The sequence below is a fragment of the Fukomys damarensis genome, unplaced genomic scaffold, assembly GCF_012274545.1.
Source record: "Fukomys damarensis isolate Sample0158 unplaced genomic scaffold, DMR_v1.0_HiC HiC_scaffold_19, whole genome shotgun sequence".
Taxonomy (NCBI): domain Eukaryota; kingdom Metazoa; phylum Chordata; class Mammalia; order Rodentia; family Bathyergidae; genus Fukomys; species Fukomys damarensis.
In genome coordinates this window covers 27,407,220-27,426,683 of record NW_022900931.1, presented here as the reverse complement: position 1 = coordinate 27,426,683, position 19,464 = coordinate 27,407,220, and the positions used below count along the sequence as shown (strand labels likewise).

Below are 19,464 nucleotides of genomic sequence, written 5' to 3'. Positions count from 1 at the left end.
AAAAAAAAAAAAAAAAAAAAAAAAAGTACTTACTATTTGAGGAGACACTTGAGCCATTTAAAGTGTTATCAGGCTATGAAATTGGGATACTGAGATGAAGATGCAACTCTAAGATACTTTGAGAAGGTTATGACAGCACGGTGGGCAGGAGGAAGCTACCATACTTAGCCCTGCCTGTGGGTTTAAGGAGAGGTATAGATGGAGTCCCAGAGGCCAAGCTGTCCCTCGACTTCCCAGCCCTCGCCTCACCCTGACCTGTTCCTCACAGAGGGGTTGGTGACCATCTTTCCGTGTGCTTTACAGAAGCCCTTCCATCATGGGCATCCTGGCCGCCAACAGGCTCTTCCTGGGGGAGATTGGTGGACTGGATGACGGGATGCTGGTCTACGGAGGAGAGAATGTGGAGCTTAGTTTGAGGGTAGGTGTATTTCCCTGCTGTTCATGGGCCAGAGCAGAAGGGGAGTGTGTTGATTATCTGTCCTTGTAACAAAATACCTGAGACAACCTAAAAGAAGCAGTTTGTGTTGGCTCATAGTTTCAGAGGGTTTAGTCCATGGTTGCTTGGCCCTGTTGCCTTTGGGCATGTAGTGACGCAAAACATCACAGCAGGGGGCACATAGTGGAAGAACTGTGCAGTCATGGCACCTGCCTTCACCAGCATGCCCATGTGGTCTAACTTCTTCCTACTCAGATCCACTTCTTAAAGGTCTCACCACATATTATACCATAGACTAAAGCCCAGCCTTCACCATGTGGCTCTGGGGGACATTTAAGATCCAAACCAAGGCAGGAAGATCATAGGATCTCTAGAATCCTAGAAAAGGATGACTATCATTGGCTCAAGAAGAGGCTGCATTCTCCTTTGTCTGGATCACCGGGCTTCGGAGGAGCTGGCAGTGGGATTCCTGGAGCTTTCCAAGTGCAGCTTTCCAAGGTAGGACTACATCATGTGGGAGGGGTGGCTGGCAAGGGTAGAGTTGAGGCCAAGCAGATGTTGCCCCACTTTCCCCTGAGGATGCCGAACATTTTCCAGGCATCTCCTAGAATAAACCAACCTTAGAGGAAAACAGCTCCCTGTAATTTCTAAAGCCTGAAAAAGTGGAGTGGGGAGAGGGATGAAGGAACACAGCTATGTAAGCAGCCAGCCTGTGTGTGCAGACTGGCAGAGCAGTGGTCGAGGCAGCACTAGTCTGCTGAGATGCAGGCAGGAGAAAACTCTGGGGATGGATGCAGCATAAAAATCCTCAGATTTCATGCTTCTGGGCTAATCCTGGCTTTGCATGTAAACAGTGAGGCCTCCTGCCTGCCTCTGGCAGCTTCTCTGGCTTGTTTAGGTCAAATGCACAATCTGAAATTTTGTGCTCTACAAGGGAATTTGTGGTGAAAACTAGAGAAATCCGAGTGCAGGTTCGTTAGCCATTACAAAGGAAAGAAAGAAAGGCAATCTGTATAACAACCGCCCCAGTGTTGCTGGTTTAGAGCAATACTAATTGATTCTCATGGAGTTGACAGTCTGGCCAGCTTGGATGGGGTGCTCTTTTCCAGGTATGTTTAATCTGGGGCTCAGTCTGATGGGACAGCAGTCATCTAGGGAAAGAGAGTTCTTTTGGTGGTCCAGCAGAGGCCAATGGGAGCCATGTGGAGCCTCCTGACACCTGGGGGGAGCATGCTGTTTCAAAATAGGCCAAATGGCCCAGCTCAAAGGGGCCTGAAGCATTAGAGCGATAAATCCCACACATCACCATCAATTTAGAATAGATTTCTTGCAGATATTCCTTCGCCAATGTCTGAGTCTCTGGCACACAACAGCCAACAGCCACTACTCAACAGAGAAGAGGCTTACTTTCCCTCATGGGTTAGTCCGTGGCTGGATGGCTCGGAGGAGGGACAGCAGGAGAGGGGATGGCGGAGGAGAAGCCGCTCATGGCTGATGATTCTGGGCGGTTTTCCTTCATCAGATTCTGCCTTTCTCCAGTAACAAGTCTCGGAGAACAGCAGAGTTGCATGGGGTGTTTTCTCCTGACATCGGGTGGCCAGGGCAGCACCAGTGTCCACAGATGTGAGTGAGCGGAGATCACAGGGAGGAGAGAAAAGCTGGAACTGTGACACACTTACCCTGGGCCAGAGCATGACGTGGGGTTGTCTGTGTCCAGGATTTGCATTTAGGGTTTCTTGTGCCAAAAGGTGATTTTTCTCCCCTAAATTTCTATGAATGGAAACTTTCATCATCTAGGGAAATTGAAGTAAAATTTTATTTGGAATTCTATTTGCATGGCTGCAGAAATAGCAAATTGAATGTAATCTCCACACGATTTTAGGGCTGAGTGAGGAGAAATAGGAAGACAATGGAGAAGAGATGTGCTCCAGGGTAATCTCAGAAGCCCCCACCATACTCGTTAAGTCCTCCGGGTCCTCCGGTCAGCCACAGGTGGGCACTGACTCTCTGCAGATGAGCAAGTTGAGGCTTAAGCAAGGGTGAATGTTTTGCCCCCAGCTGCCAGGTGTTCAGTCAGGATTTGAACACAGATCAGTCTGACTTCCCTTCCAAGCCTGGGTTGTGGGATGCTAAGTGGAGGAGTCTATGAGTTCATAAGTGAGGAAAGGGATGAAAAAATGTGAAAGTTGCACAGTGGACCTGACTCCTCTGAGGACACTCTTTTGATGTATTAGACCAAGCCAGCAGAGCTCAGCTGCCCACCCTTACCTCAGGGCATCACTGGCCCGAGTGCAGGGACTGCAACTCACCTGGACACAGATGTGTGATGTCCACCCGGCATAGTTAGATGGTTCTGTTGTCCACAGGGGTGAAACTGTCTGCCAAGTGCAGTCTGAGAGTGCAAGCGTGCTTTAATGAATAAGTTCACACCCACTGAAGTGCTCAGGAAGAACGTTTATAGGGTCAGACGTCACGGCAGCTTTCACACTGGTATCTGTTGCTGTGTAACAGTATTATCATGAACCGAATGTCTCAAAGCAAGGTGCATTCTTTGCCCTAGAGCTCCTGTGGGTCTGGGGTCTGCAGCTTAGCTAGGTCCTTGGCAAGGCTGGAGCCAAGGTGTAGACTGGGCTGGGTCCTCACGTAGGCTGGGCTGGAGAAGGATCGTGTAATTGTGGACAGCACTTAGTTCGTGTCTGCCACACTGAGGAAGCGGAGCAATCAGTGTTCTGATGTAGCAGCTGGAAGCCACTCTTGGTTCTTGCCATGTGGCCCTCCCCATACAGTAGCTCACCACGTCCTGACTGGCGTCTTCAAGGCCCTCGAGGACAGTGTCTCCCAGCCAGATGGACACTGCCATCTTGTGTGATATAAACACGGACAGGTGATCAAGCCATTCTGTAAATTTGGTCATGTTCCACTGGTCAGAAGAAGGTCATAGGCTCACAGCCAAGGGAAGGGGATTAGGCAAGGGTGTGGACACCAGGTGGGGGTGTCATGAAGGCCTCCTGAGTCTGTCTGCCTCCTGGCCCTGTTTCTAATATGCAGCCAGGAAAGCTCTTGAGAAGCTAAGTCTGGAGAGAGGCGCTCAGGACACAGTGCCTCTCAGGACCCGGACTCTTCCCTTAAGGCTGAGGGAGCAGAAGCACCCCTCTGGATCCTTTTAGGGGAACTTCCTGAAGGAGGTGGGCTTTCCATGGCTGTTTGATGACAGCAGAAAATCACTTTGGCAGACTGCTGAGGACAATGGTTGAGCAGACTAGAGGGTGGGAGTGGAAAGACAAAAATGAGTCTTCAAATAACTCAGGATCACCTCCAGTCAAGAGGTCACACCGTTCACCAGCTGCAGCTGCAGCCCATGCAGGTGACTCCTCCTGTCCCTTGCAGGTGTGGCAGTGTGGGGGGAAGATTGAGGTCTTACCCTGCTCCCGTGTGGCCCATGTGGAGCGACACCACAAACCCTATGCCTTGGATCTGGGTGCTGCCCTCAAGCGCAATGCCCTGCGTGTGGCTGAGATCTGGATGGATGAGTACAGACACATGGTCTACCTGGCCTGGAACCTACCGCTTCAGGTTGGTCATGGGCTGAACAGGAGCAGAAGAGAATGGAGAACGGAGCAGGTGGTGAGGGTGGTGGGGAATGGGAAGGGACAGAAGAAACTCATCCTCTTGGTTCCAAAGCATTGGGTTGTATACAGAGAGTGCGGCCATAGTGGCACCCTGCATCTACATAACAATGCGATGTTCCAGACACTTTATTTATTGATTGACTTTTAATAGTAATTTTATTGGTACAGCCTAGATACACATAATGATCACATTCATCATAGGGAATCTGCACCTGTAGGATATGTTTCGATTCTTCTTTTTTCCCGTTCCCCTCCACTCCCTTCAACTGCTTTTCTCCCTCTTATTTACAAAAGCTTTGTTTCCATTCTTCCTTCCATTTTCTCTCTTTTAAAAATACCTTTTCCTTTCCCTCTCCCCCCTCCCTAGTTCACCTTCCCCTTTGAATATTTTTGTCCTATTCCATGATATCTATTATACATTTGGCCCTTCTTTACCCTTTCAGTTTCTCACACCAGAGAGACAATGCAATTATGTTCAATTTATTTCACTGAAAAGGATGTTCTCAAGATGCATCCTTTTACCTAGAAACACCTCAAATTTATCCTTCTTTATGACAGAGCAATACTCCATTGTATAAAAAAATCCACATCCTCTTGATTCATCTGTGATAGGCATTTGGGCTGTTTCTAAGATTTAGCTATTACAAACTGTGCTGCTGTAAACATGGGTGTGCATATATCGTTGTGGTAGGATGCTTTTTGTTCTTTCATGAAGATACCAAGAAGGGGAATAGCGGGGTCAAATGGAACATATGGTTTTGGTTTTTTGAGGAATCTCCACACTGATTCCCACAGTGGTTGCAGCAGTCTACACTCACAGCAGCAGCGGAGCAGGGTTCCTTTTCCCTCACAGCTCCTCTGACGTTTGTTATTGATTTCTTGATAGCAGCCCTTCTTTCTGGAGTGAGCTGGAATCTCAGTGTTGTTTTAATTTGCATCTCTTGAATGACTGGTGATGTCTAACGCTTTTTATATCTTTATTTGCCATTTTTACTTCTTCATCTGAGAAGTGCCTGTCCATTTCAGATGCCCTTTTTGGACTGAGTCTTTAAATTTGGGGGTCTGATTTTTTTGAATTTCTTATATATTCTAGATATTAGGCCTTTTTTTGTCTGAGGAACAGCTGACAAAGTTTTTTTCCTATATGATGGGATGTCTCTTCATGCTATTGGTGGCTTCTTTTGCTGTGCAGAAGCTTTTTAATATGATGAGGTCCCAGTTAATTCTTTGTGGTATTTCCTGTGTGGCAGGGGTTTTGTTCATAAAGTTTTTGCCTGCAACAATGTCTTCAAGAGTTCTATCTTCCAGCAGATTTAGTGCTTCTGTTTTATTATTTAGATTTTTGATCCATTTCCATTTTAGTTTACTGCATGGTGAGAGGTATTAATCTAGTTTTAATTTTTGGCATATGGAAAATTAGTTTTTCCAACACCATTTATTACAGAGGCTATCTTTCTGCCAGTGAAGTATTTGGCCCCTTTGTCAAAGATAACATGGTTGGGTGTTTCTGCATCTTCTAATCTCTTTCATTGATCCTTTGATCTTTTTTTATTGGCTAGTGCCATGCTGTTTTTATCACAGTAGTTTTGTAGTATAATTTCAAGTCAGGCATTGTGAGGCCCCCTGCCTTGGCTTTGTTGCTCAGAGTTGCTTTTGCTATTGTAAGTCTCTCCTAGTTCCAAATGAATTTTAGAATTGTTTTCTCTAATTAAATTAGTATTTTATTTGGAATTGCATTAAATCTGTACAATGATTTTGGAAGTATCATCATTTTCACTATATTCATTCTTCCTACCCAAGAACAAGGGATATTTTTCCATTTTCTGATACCCTCTTTGATCTTCTTTTTCAGAGTACCTTAGTTTTCAATGTAAAGGTCTTTTACTTTTTTCACTAGATTGATTCTTAAGTATTTCATATTTTGGATGCTATTTTAAAAGATGTGTTTTCCCTAATTCCTTTCTTAGTGAGTTTGTTATTTGTGTATAGAATTGATTTTTGAGTGTTGACTTTGTATCCAGCTATGCTACTGAATTTGGTTATTAATTCTAAAAGTCTTTGGTGAAATTTTTAGGGTCTTCTCAGTAGAGTATGCTATCATCTGCAAATAATGATAATTTAACTTCTTCCTTTCCTATCCTTATTCCTTTTAGTTCTTTCTCTTGTCTAATTGCTCTGGTTAATGTTTCCAGAATGGCATCGAATAAGAGTGGTGATAGTGGACCTGATTTTAGAGTGAAAGTGTTCAGTTTTTGTCCATTTAGTATGTGTTGGCTGTTGGTTTTGTCATAGATGGCTTTTATCAGATTGAGATAAAGGCCTGCTCCAATTTTCTTAGGGTTTTAATAATGAATGGGTGTTGGACTTTGTCAAGTGCTTTTTCTGCTTCTTTTGAGATGATCATATGGCTTTTGTCCTTTGGCTCTGTTAATGTAGTGTATTACATTTATTGATTTGTGTGTGTTGAAACTTCCCTGCATCCCTGGATGAATCTTACTTGGTCAGCGTGTATAATCTTGGTGATTTGCTGCATTCTGTTTGCCAATATCTTGCTGAGGATTTTTGTGTCAGTGTTTGTTAGAGAAATCAACCTGTAGCTCTCATTTTTGGTTGGATCCTTTTCTATTTTTTAGTATCAGGGTAATGCTTGCTTCCAAAAATGGGTTTGGGAGTATTGCTTCCCTTCCAATTTCATTACAGAGTTTGAACAGTAGTGGCACTATTTCTTTAAATTTCTTGTAGAATTCAGCAATGAAACCAGTTTTCATGTGTTTTCCATCTTAGTAGAATACAGGTTCTCAAAATAGGTATTGATGATCTTCTAGACTTCCACAGGATTGGTTGTGACTAATTCTTTTTATTCCTGACTGTGTGGATTTAAGTCTTTTCTTTCCTTTTTTTGATAAGGTTGTCTATGGGTTTGTCAATTTTGTTTAATCTTTCAAAGAACCAACTCTTTGATTCATTGATTCTTTGTATGGTTTTCTTTGTCTTAATTACATTAATTTCTTCTCTGACCTTTCCTCATATGGCTCTGGGTTTTATTTACTGTTCTTTTTCTAAAACCTTGAGGTTCAACATTAGGTTGTTTATTTCAGCTCACTCTCTGTTTTTATGATATGAGAATTCATATCATAAAATTTCCTCAGATGATTTCTTTCGTTGTGTCCCATAAATTCTGGTATGTTGTACTGGCATTATCATTTAATTATAGAAACTCTCTACTTTCTTCTTTAATTTCATCCATGACACATTGGTTGTTCAGGAGGATGTTATTTAATTTCCATGTATTTATGAATTTCTTGTGGTTTCTTTTGCCATTGATTTCCAATTTCATTATCATCTGATAATGCACACAGGATAATTTCAGTTCCTTTGCATTTACATAAGCATGTTCTATGAGCTAGTGTGTGATCTGTTTTGGAGAATGTCCCATGTGTAGCTGAGAAGAATGTGTATTCTGATGTTGTGGGGTGGAACACTCTGTAGACATGTACCAAGTCCGTTTGTTCAAAAGTTGGCTTCAGTTCTGATATTTCTTTGTTGATTTTGTGTCTCGTTGATCTACTTGTGACAGTGGAGTGTTAAGGTCTCCCATTACGACTGTGCTATTACTTATCCGATTCTTCACATCAATTAGTGTTTGTTTTATGTAGTTAGATGGACCTGTATTTCCTGCATCTATCTTTACATTATCTTTACAAATGTTATCTGTTCCTCTTGGATTGTTCCCATAATAAAGTATGTCATGGCCTTCTTAGTCTCTTCTGACCAGTCTTGGCCTGAAATCCAATTTGTCTGCAAATGGAATAGCTATCTCTGCTTTTCCCTGGGTTCTTATTGCATTGAATATTGTTCTTTATTCTTGAACAATTCAGTCTGTGAATTTTTTGGAGTTAAATGTGTTTCTTGTATGTAGCATATTATTGGGCCTTGTTTCTTGATCCATTCTGCCAGTCTGTTTCTTTTGATTAGTGAATTGAGACCATTTACATAGATGGCTGTAATTGACTTTTCTTGTCATTGCATTCATTTCCTGTTGTTCATTCTCTCTTTCTCTTCCATTTAATTGTCTGCCTTGCCTGTTGGACTCATTCTGTTGGGGTTCTTGGAGTTGTAGTCTGCGTTATCTCATTGTAGAATGTCTTTCAGAACATTTTGGACTTCTGGCTTGGTGGTCATGCATTCTTCAGGTGTTCTTCATCATGGAAGTATCTTCTTTTGCTCATTTTGCTGTGTTCCAGCATCTGAACTCCAAGTCCTGGAGGGACTATTTCTCTCCTGCTCCCTGTTCCACCATCCTCTGGAAGCCCAGACAATATTGTATAAACTCGCTCTTGAACCACAGGATTTAGCCGTAGGTGTGTTTCACAGACAAGCAAGCCAAGGCAGAGAGAAAGATTTAGCTGAAGGTAGCACAGGTGCAGGTGGTAAGTAGCAGAGATGACACTAAAACCAAGGAAATGTGTCAGCCTTCTCCCACACTGGGGATTGTTTGCGGGGACAGTTGGACATCAGGTATTCCATGTCTCAAGAGGATTCAGGTATGGTGGTGTGTCTGGTGTGTGTGGGAGGTACTGAGATTCCACTGGAGGTACTCGAATGAGGCCCACACCTGCTGCTCTGGTCGCCTGACCTCAGTATGATATGCTGACCCCATGTCCCTGGCTCCAGCTGGAGTCAAGCACGTTCAGCATATAGAGAACAATAATGTCATTGGCAAACTCTCCCCTTCTGCCACTCTTGATCTGAAAAGTAACTTCCAGGAAGCAAGGGAATCATGGTGGTGGGAGAGTGCAGAACAGGTCTAGAAAGGAAAGTCTAGAAACAGGATTGAGTCAGGAGCCAGGTTAAACACAGAGCACACTGGGATGGAGAAGGTAAATGTGTACAGAAATGCCTGAGACTTCCTCAGAATTCAGGGTCATCAAAGCCCTCCCTTTGGTCAGAGATGGTGACACGTATCTGCAATCCCAGCCCTCGGAGAGGCTGAGGCAGGAGGATCAAAAGTTCCAGCACAGACTGGGCAATTCTGTGACTGAGACCCTGTCTCAAAAAATGAAAAAAGGGCTGGGAATTTAGCTCAGTACAAAGACCCTGGGTTCAATGCCCAGTACCACACAAACCAACCAAACCAAAGAAAAAAAAAACACAACAAAAAAACCCAGAAGAAATACAAACCCTCCCTTTATCAAAGTGCTGACAATCTACAGTTAGCTCATTGTTTGAAAACATGGGGAAGAATTTCATCTGGTGCCCAGTATGCCAAGTATGATGGGAAAATCTGTACTCTCCTTTTCTTTCCTGCACAGAGTCATATTTGTGTCTGTACCAAACTGCAGGGGGAACTGTCCCTAAGACAGGGACAGTCTCTAAGGGGCGATCTGGAATGAATGTCAAAAGAATGTGCCTGGAGGAGGGCAGACACCCACTTGATTTGTCTCTTTCTTCCCTCTGCACTTGGATTACCCACAAGTATTACTCCTAGGGAATCCCTCTAACCTCCAGATCTGGGTGCTAGAATTCCTTTTAAAGCCTTTTAGGCCATTATGAGGAATACTCTGTGCCTTGTTGAAGCAAAGATCATCCCAAAAAGGAGGAATCCATGCTGAGAAAGATGCCTGAGTGGACCTCCACTCGCAGGCTTTGCAAATGTCCGTGGAACCAGCGGAGGTCCTAGGCTTCATGGCTTTTCCATTTTCCCTGGAAATATAAAGCTTGAAGGGTACTCCCCCGCCACCAGGAAAACCCTCAGTTCCCTCACTGGAGCCTGCACCTGCGGTGGAGTCCAGCGAGGAACCTGGGACGAAGCACAGAAATGCACATTGCTTTTCCATTGTCTTCTTCAGAGCTCTGGGATTGATTATGGAGACATCTCTTCCAGAAGAGCACTCCGGGAGAAACTGAAATGTAAAACCTTTGACTGGTACCTGAAAAATGTTTATCCAGTCCTGAAGCCGATCCATGACGTCGTGGGCTATGGAAGAGTGCGTACTGTGAAGATGCTCTTTTAGATTTTGAAAGTTTTGTTGTCGAAGACAGTGAAATCCAAATTTCGTGACGCCCCAGCCCAAACCCACCCCGCCCAGGATGCCCTTCCCACCTGCTCCGGCCTGGCCTTTCCTCTCTTGCTCCCCACTCCTGCTCCACCTCCTCCTCTCTGTCCCGCTCCCCCCCCCTCGGTCTCTCAGCCAGGCGCCTAAACCGGGTCACCCCTCCCTGTCCGCTGGGGTACTGTGCACTGGAAGCCACATCTCAGCAGCACCCTGAGCCTTTACCTGTGCCCAGTCTCAGCAAATGCTGCCAGGAGCCCAACTCCACTCCATCTGGCTGGTGCTTTCTTTTCTTTCCTTCTATTTTTCTCTTTTCTTTTTTTTTTTCCTCTTCCTGCTTTCCTCCCTTCCCTCCCTTCTTTTCTTTCTTTCTTTCTTTTTTTGCAGTACTTGGGATTTAGGCCAGGGCCTTTACCTTGACCTACATCTCCAACCACCAACCCCCCTTTTGGTACCGGGATCAAACTCAGGTCCTTGCATTTGTGAGGCAGGCAGCAGAAGCACAGAGCTAAATCTCTGGCCCTCCAACCCTCTTTTGATATTCTTCCTTTTAAGAAAAGGTCTCAATAAATCATCCAGGCTGGGCTGGAACTTGCTACCTTTTTGCTTCAGCCTCCCAAGTGCTGGGATTATAGTTGTGTGCTTCCATGCCTGCCTGACTAGATAGTGGGTTTTGTACCTTTGTTGTACAAGGAAAATGCAGGGCCTGGGGTGGGTTGGTACCCTCTTTCTCTGCTTCTTGCCAACTGTGTTGATGTGCTTTCCCCCTTCAGATGAAAAACTCTTTGGACAGAGGCGTCTGCCTGGACCGTGGACCTGTGCCCGGCAATACCCCCATCATGTACACATGCCACGAGTTCAGCCCGCAGGTACCTCCAGCCCTCCCCACCCAAGGCCCAGGCTGCTTAGGCCCAGGGCTTGGCCAAGTCTGCCAGATTTAGATGCAGTGTTGGTGAACAGGGAGGCAGGGGCTGATCATCCTGGCTAACAGGTGAGGGAGAAATCTTTACAAGGAAGCACTTCCTGGTTCTTTCAGAAAGACAGAGAAAGTCAAGATCCTGGGACAGGGATGTTTGTTCCCTTCCCTCCTGGTAGGATTTCATTAGTGGTCACCTCAGCCCATGCCTTTCCCCCTCCTGCTCCTGTGCACCCTGGAAAGTGTGCAGAGGAAGCTGCCTGCACTTCTCTTGCAGAGCTGAAAGCAGAGGGCTGGAGAAGAGAGGCTCAAAGCCCCTCACAGGATAGAGGGCTCTGGCTTCAAGTGTGCGGTGCAGCTGGGAGAACAGTCACATCTGTTGTCTTCCTCTGCACGTTGCCTTCATGGGTCCCTTCTGAGGTGTGCGTGATAGATGTCCTTCCTGCTTAAGAGCCAGAGAAACTGAGGCACAAAACAGCCTCTGTGCATGCACATCAAGCAGGCAGTGTCTACTCAGGAATGTGAAGAGAGGTTTCCTGGCTGCAAGCCCTCTGCTCGGGTTTCCAGCTTCTTACCTGCAGCTGGCCTTTCCCTCGGACAGATCCCTCACTCCCTTTCAGAATGTCTACTACCGCCTGGTCGGGGAGCTCTATGTAGGGCCACTGGTTGCAGAGAATTATGACTCCCAGCACTGCCTAACGGACCCTGGCCATGGGGAGAAGCCCACGTTAGAGCCATGTTCCAAGGCGGCTCAGAGTAAACTGCACATACTCTGGGATTTCAAGCAGGTGAGTCACCTGCTGGGGTCATTCCTCTCCTCCCACTTCCTTAACAGGACTAACAGGGCATGGGCCTGTGGGGGATAGGGTACCCTGTGTGCTCTCCAGGCTCTGCTTCTCTGCTTCTGTTTGTCCTCTTATCCATCACTTCGCTGGCTGTGAGTTGGAGGGCAGGGCCTGGGACTCAGTTTTATGCTCAGCATCTGGCACGACATCCAGAAGATGGCAGGTGGCAGTGAGTACTGGAATTTTCACTTGGAAAGGTGAATGTAGAAGAAGATGCTGCTGTCTCCGTACCAAAGAGGGCTGTGTTAGTCAGGGTGCTGTTACGATGCTGAGCTCCTGAGATAACCAGTTTAAGAGGAGTTCACCTCAGCACACAGTTTTACAGGTTCTAAGCCCCGATTGGTTGGTCCCACTGTTTTGGGCCATGGTGAGGCAGCACAACATGGTGAGTACCTGGGTAAAGCAAAACCCACTTACATCATGCACCAGGGAAGGTACTATGGTGTCATGGCCCCCAAGACTGCAAGATTCACAACCAGACCTTCCTCTTAAGTGTTCCCCTCACCAGCCATAGCGTGCCAAGCAGAGACAGGTTACTACAGGGACTTTGTGGACAACCAGATCAAACCTGGAGCAGGAGTCACAGGAAGGCTGGCTTGAGACCAGCGGCCAGCAATGAATGAGGCTGGGCCTCACTTAACACAGGAGCAAAGAGGGGATTTCCAACAGCTTGAGTTGCTCTGGAAAAGAATTGGTGTCCTGCCATGGTGGTGCGTTCTCCACCAGGGCATATGGAGCATGTGGTAGGCCTGGTAGACTAAATGGGACTTTTTGACATCTGTAAAAACCTAACTACTTTATCTATAAGCCAGGCAAGTTTTAACTTTTTAAGAGAGTTTTGCAATTTAATAAATAAAATTTCCTCAACCATGGCCTTAGTTAATTTTCTCATTGCTAAGATGAAATACACAGTACCCAGAAGTTAAAAGAGGAAAGGTTTATTTTATCTCACTGTCTGTAGAGGTTTCAGTCTAGAGTTGGCTGGCTCCAAGGCAGAGTGGCATGGCAGAGTAGAAACAGTCCATGGCAGGGTAGGCAGATGGTAGTGAAGCGGCAGCATTCAGCCTTCCTTTCTCTTTTATCTGATCCATCCTGCAAGTCTATTGGATGGTGACATCTATACTGGGGGTGGGCCTTCCCATTTTCCATACCCAGAACTATACTAAACCAATCAGCAGACTAATTTAATTATCACAAAGTCTTAATGCCAATATCACACACCCCAATCTAGCATCACATATCCATGCTCTTGCAAAAGCCCCACCTATGAGTGCATGAGGCTTTAAAGGGCCATATAGATACAAATTTAATACATTATCTTTCCTTTCTGAAGAACTTCAAAATTCTAACTTTAAAGCTACTGATTTAAAGATTTTTAAATCTCTTAAATGTTTCAAATGTGTTTACAAAATAAAGCCTCAATGTGAAATCGTACATGTAATTATCAAATTACACATTTAAAAAAATAATAGGGCTAACCTGTAAGATGCCAAAGTTTCTTAAACACAATGGCTCAAAAATGGTAAATGGACTTAGAATCTTTAACAAATATTATAAGTTTCGTTCCCTTCACATTTAATTTTATTTTAAATCTCTTGGGAATTTAAGATGCTACTTATCCTAAAGATTCATGCATCCCAAATATTGGGAAGGTTTTCTTTCTGGGGATTTTTGGAGATTGCCTTCTCAGCTGCCCAAAGCTGATGACAGAATAGTGACTGTGGCTGAGTGTGAGACCTGGACTCCAGGACACAAGGAACATTCTTCCTGCCACTCCACAGTCCAGGCAGGCCCCTTTTCATGGACATTATCTCAAGAACATTGGAAGTTAATGAGGGAGGTGATCAGGTAGTTCTTGGTGTATTGCTTGATTTTTAAATTTGTCTTGAGTCAATTTTCTGGTGTAATCCTTTCCTGCCTGTCTTATGTCACATATTTTTACACGTGAACATGACTTTGGATGAACATTGGGTCCCCCTTGTGTTCAATTTACTTTTAGGCACAACTTACAAGTTCATTCTACTACAAGTTATTTAAGGCATTTCCCCAAATTAAGAGAGAGATGAGGCTATGTTATGATTGTGTCCCCCAAAGCCTCATGTGGTCATAAGTGGGGCTTTTCAGACATGGCATGATAGGATGTGTGATGCTGGGATTAAGGCTGTGTGATTACTAAGTCACTGATTGGCATAATTCTGGATGTGGATGATGGGAAGGCCCACCTTGGGTGTGACTGCTACCCACCCGAAGGGCTGGTAGCCTGGATAGAAAATAAGAGACAGAAAGAGGGCTCCTGTCATCATTTGCTGCTTCTTCAGTACTTTGCTGCCTTCTTCCCACCATGAACTGCTTCTCCTCTGTGATGCCCCCTGCCATGCCCACTGCCTTGATGCCGATGAACTGAAACCCCTACAAACTGAGCTACAATAAACCTCTTCTCCTTTAAGTTTGGGTGTTGTGTATTTTGTCTTGGCAATGAGAAAAGTAACCAAGACAGGCTCATGGATCCATTTTACTTCCTGCCTCTGGATTCTGTGATTTGATTGGCCACAGGAGGATTGGGACCCCTGGGAGTGTAAGGAAGCAGTGCCAGTGACCGGGACCCAGTTCTGAGGGATGAGATGCCCTGGGACATGTGAGCTTCAAGAGGAGAGCCTGGAATGGGGCCTGGTGACACAGCTGGAGTAGGGCAAGTTGGAGTATGGAGGGGCTCTGGGGCTCTCAGTGGTCAGGTGTTAAAATTGCCCCCAAGAACACTTTTGGGTGGGGAAGGAGAGCAGGTCCAGGAGCCATTTGCTCTGATGCTAGCAAAACCCCTAATTATGACCCCTTTAAAGGTACCAGTTCTCTCCTAGGACAATATCTTAACTGAAAAAGTAGTTCAGCAAGTAGCCCAACCTTATTATCACCATTGCAAACACTGGGAAAGAGCAAAATGTCCAATAGTACTGGAGATTTTTGCTTACTGAATATTACATAGCCATTCAAATGATATTCCAAAAATGTATTTTGAAAATGAAACGTGAAAGATGCATAATATAAAGGTGGGTTTAAAAAGCAGGCTACAAAAACCATATGCACAATATTATCCCCTTATGAGTGTTGCTAATTGCTTAAAATATGTTTTCCAAGTTAAAAGAACTAAGCATGTACCAGCCAAAGTTAAGGATTACTGGCAAATGGAAATTGAGAGACAAAGAATAGATGATACGCCGTCATTTTTTTTTCTAACAAATTACAATAAATTCCAATAGCCAAGAGTTAGAAACATATGACAAGTATCAGATGAACCATCAGTGCTGTTTTTCCCATACAGAAACTAAGGTAAGGAGAAGCCAAATAATTTTCCCAAAGTCACACAGCCTTGCAATTGTCCAGAACTGAAGGACAAAATGTTATCCTCTGTGGTTATTGGCTTGTGGCTTGAGAATCTGATTTTGATTAGTGGGGGAACTGAATGACAGTTGAAAAGGATAGAGAATTAAGCTTCGTGTTCTTTCTTCTCCTTGTAATATTATGACATCTGGATATATTTAAAGGCCATAGAAAAAGACTGTAAAGAGAGAGGATGTGAGGCAGAGAGGTTCTCCACATCCAGGGTGAGGCTGGGAGCACTGGGGCCTCTGCAGGAGGATTTCCTGGAGGTTGCTCAGCTCCAAGGCTGCAGGTGTGTGTGGCTGGTGTCCTCTAGGAGAAAGCACTGGGGCAGAAATGTGACTTTGCTGACGTGCAGTGAGCATGCTGAGGGTGGGGATGGGCCCAAGCGCACTCTGGAGGCCTGGAAGGGCAGCAGCCCAGTGCCATGGCCAGGCTGCATGGGCTTCAGCGGGGGACCCTGCCAGGACTGCTGCAGTTGGAAGCAGGGGCAAGAGAAGGGAGCTGTGGAGTGGCAGAGGAAATGCCCCAGGACCAGGAGAGATGCCTCAAGGTGGCAGGGGTGGGCAGGGGAGTCCAGGGCAGCTGAATTTGTGGGGGTCACTTTGCAGTCGGCAGAGATGACAGGCAGGGAGGTGATGGGTGGGGGAAGCCGGAGACATGGAGGTCTCAGGGTGCCCTGCCTGGTGCTCAGAGCTTCGGCAGTTGCACATAGCAAACTAGGAGACCACATGGGTGCTGGCAGCAGAGGGTGGGCAGGTAAGGGGGAAACCTTGGCCCCCCACTAAGCAACATCCTGAGCAGCACAGACAGCTGCTAGGAGCAGAGGCCCAGCCAGGAGGTGGCTTGGACAGTTGCAGGATTCCTGTGCTGCAGGTACAGGAAGGGGTCGGGGCTTCAGAGGGCAACAGACAAGGAAGCCCCTCCCTCCCCAGGAGCAGGGGTAGCTGTGGAGTCCAGTGCAGATTTCCTGTACCTCTCTCCATTGTCAGCCACAGATTCCCAAACAGCATTGACCCTGATTTCACCTTGCCTTCCTCTCCTTTTTTAGAGACACTGGGTATTAAAGCCAGGGCCTTGCACAGCAAGTTTCCACTTCAGTGTTAGCTCTGAGCCCATTTTATGGATGAGGAAACTGAGGCTTGGTGAGGTTAGGAAACCTGCCCAAGGCTTGTAAGCGGGGAGTGAGGATTCAGTCCTGACTCTAGCACTGCATTGAGTGTTGGTGAAGCCCCCACAATGAGAGGCAGTCAGGGAGCACAGTGGGGAGCAGCTCCAGGGGACATTCTGGCACCTTGACTCTGTTTCTCCTCTCACCCAGGGAGGATCTGTCATCAACAGAGACACACGGCGGTGCCTGGAGATCACCAGGGAGCCCCTCGGCACCCGCGGGCTTGTGCTGAGGACCTGCACGGCGCAGGTGTGGGAAATACAGTTTACCCTGGGAGCCTGGGGCCGGGCTGACGCCCTGTGAGCCAGGCTGGCCTGCGCTGTGCATGGGACCCTGGTCTGGGACTCTCCAACACTTCTCAAAGCGTGGACGTGTGGGTGCAAGGTGAGTATGCACGCTCACTGTGACTTCATCATGCTGTGCAGCAGCTGGGAACCTGGCGCGTGTCAAGGTGTCTGTGCTACTTGAGGAGCAGAAGCTCTGATTCCTCTCTTGCTTCCCTTGGGAGATCGTGATTCGCATCAGTGCCATTCTTGGAAAGTCCTTGAAATAGCCCGCGGCATCTGGCTGTGCTGTAGGAGAGCGAAGATGGAACTTTATCTTTGACTCCACCAACTCTGTTGAGCCTCCCGTCCTGACAGCTACACTGGGCACCTGGCCCACCCTGCCTCCTTCCGGCTCATCTGCTCACGGGTACCCCAGATTGCCGGGTGCTCCTTATGCCGAGCCCCCCAACCTTCCGACAGTCCTGGGAGATGCAGCGAGTAGACAGGTTCCTCCTTCCGTGCCCCACAGCAGTTCTGTGTGGAGGACCAGATCTCCCACATCAGGGGCGCTGGGGTGGAGACACAGCGCCTCGCCTAATTACAGCTTTGCCAGGAACAGTGGAGCACAGACAATGGTAGAAATATCCGGGTCTTCCTGACTTCCTCTCAGTAGGCTGTCACAGTTACCCATTCGATCTCACCTACTTCCCCTCCTACCCAGGGAAATGAAGGCCACTCCTTCCTAAGGCACAGAGAAGGATTGCAGATGGAAACCAATGCCCAGCAGTGGCACACTGCTCACTGGATGAACCTCTGTCCCCAGTTGGAGGGCGGTAAGAAGAAAGGTCCAGGGCTGCTGATATTTGGTGAGGGTTTGGAGACAGGCAAAGTGGGCCGCAGGGTGGAGAGCAGGGGAGGCACCTTCTTCAGAGAGCCACTTTCTCCCTGGCTGCAGGTCACAGCGATTCCAGGAAGGACCTGGGAATAACCAGGTTCCCTCAGGCACCAGGCAGGAAAGACACCAGTAGTTTATCTCAGTGTTAAATTGACTGAGAAGCTTCAGAAAGAGCTCGGGAAGCATGCCAGTCCTAAGTATACTGCCTGGTAAAGGTTTCACAGTGAATTCATGTACATCAAGAACTAAAGCACAGTCACAATGCAATTCCATTATGAAAAAGTGAAGGGAAAGAATACATGTTAAGCAAATGTATAACCTCTAGCATCTGCCTGGCAGATGAGAGGAAGATGTAATTGATAAAAAGTCTTAAAAAGGTATGCACTAAATAAAAAGGCAAAAGACACATATAAACCTTAGACATACGAAAAGATATTTAAACTCATTCACAGATAAATGCCAACTAAAAGTGTGTTGGAATCCCTTCTCCCTTCAACTGATGAGACAGAGAAATTTCCAATGCATTTTGTTAGGTGAAAAGAAAAATAGCACCCATAGTGTGGATATTTTAGGTAGGGAACAAGGGGAAAATATACACATGTCTATTCATTTTTGCAAAATAAAAGATGAGGATAAACCAGAAACGGGTAAGACCGGCTACAAAGAGTGGCTGTGGTGGTTGGGAATGCGGTACAAAGGACTTGGGGGAAGGGAGGCAAGGAGTGGCGTTGATCTACACAGACATGTTTCTATAGGTTTGACATTTAAAATAATATTTCATAAGTCCGAGATGAAAATACATAAAATCAGAGATAGAGAAACCCAAAATGGATTATAAAGAAAACAAGTGAACCTAACTATATTCTTATGTTTTAAATAAAAACACACACATACACATGCGTGTGCGCACACACACACAGTGTGAGTATACTTAGCATCTGTCCTCTGGGTCCTGGTTTCTAAATACGTTCCAGTAAGAGGAATTAGGGCTTCTTGGGGAAATAGCTGATTCTGGGACTGGACACATTCCTGCATTAGAAAGTAAGGAGCTGCTCAAAGTGGACAGGGACATGCCCAGGACACAGCAGCCAGATTGAAAGGCTCCCTACTGGCCAACACTGGGACTGTTTGAGCATTAAAGTCAACAGTGATCACAATAGACTACACCACAGAATCAAATAAAAGCCCATGAGTTTGTTCAGGTGAGTGCATGAGAAGAAGGGAAAGCACCAACCAGCAATGCTGAAGGGATTAAGGAATTAGAAAACCACCATCTAGCACATGCTGGAGTTAAAATTGTTTCTGGCAAGCCGGGTGTGGCAGCACATGACTGTAATCCCAGCACTCACGAGGCTGAGGCGGGAGGATTATTGTGAGTTTGAGACCAGCCTGGGTTACATAGTGAGTTCTAGTTCAGCTGCAACTACATAGTGAGACCCTGTCTTAACCTCCCCCATAAATAAACAAACAAATAAATAAATAAATAAATTGTTTCTAGTAAGAATCACCACTAAGATGAGTGGGTGAGGAGAAACAGGACATGTGCAATGTTGCAGTAACTCCCCCAAAGACATGTATTAACTACAAGGGAGGCTAGTGAGTTCGTGGTGGAGAAAGCTGGCAGACACATCTGAAATGAGTGATCCACATAACCATCACTGTGGCTAGACAAGAGGACGCCATTCATTTACCGATAGGACAAACCAAGAAGTGCACAAATCATCTTCATGTTTTCCTCCCCCAAATGCATAACCTGGTGTAGGATCTTGAGAAAGCATCAGTTGAACCCAAACTGAGAGACATGCTTTAGAAGAAATGATCTATAGGCTTCAAAAATGTTAAAGCCATGAAAGACAAAGGCGTGACTGAGGAACTCTC

The 19,464-nt window shown here is 46.0% G+C and overlaps 1 protein-coding gene across 1 annotated transcript in view; it reads left to right on the top strand.

Annotated features, from left to right (window-relative positions):
• The window catches only part of Galnt8 (polypeptide N-acetylgalactosaminyltransferase 8), a 37,790-nt gene extending 20,860 nt beyond the window's left edge, over positions 1-16,930 (top strand). Inside the window, exons 6-11 of the mRNA XM_010611713.2 lie at positions 304-418; positions 3,824-4,009; positions 9,915-10,052; positions 10,892-10,987; positions 11,655-11,822; positions 16,576-16,930. Of these exons, the coding sequence (XP_010610015.1) occupies positions 304-418; positions 3,824-4,009; positions 9,915-10,052; positions 10,892-10,987; positions 11,655-11,822; positions 16,576-16,728 (856 nt within the window). The 3' untranslated portion in view covers positions 16,729-16,930. The remainder of the gene's footprint in view (positions 1-303; positions 419-3,823; positions 4,010-9,914; positions 10,053-10,891; positions 10,988-11,654; positions 11,823-16,575) is intronic.
• Positions 16,931-19,464: the final 2,534 nt, after the last annotated feature.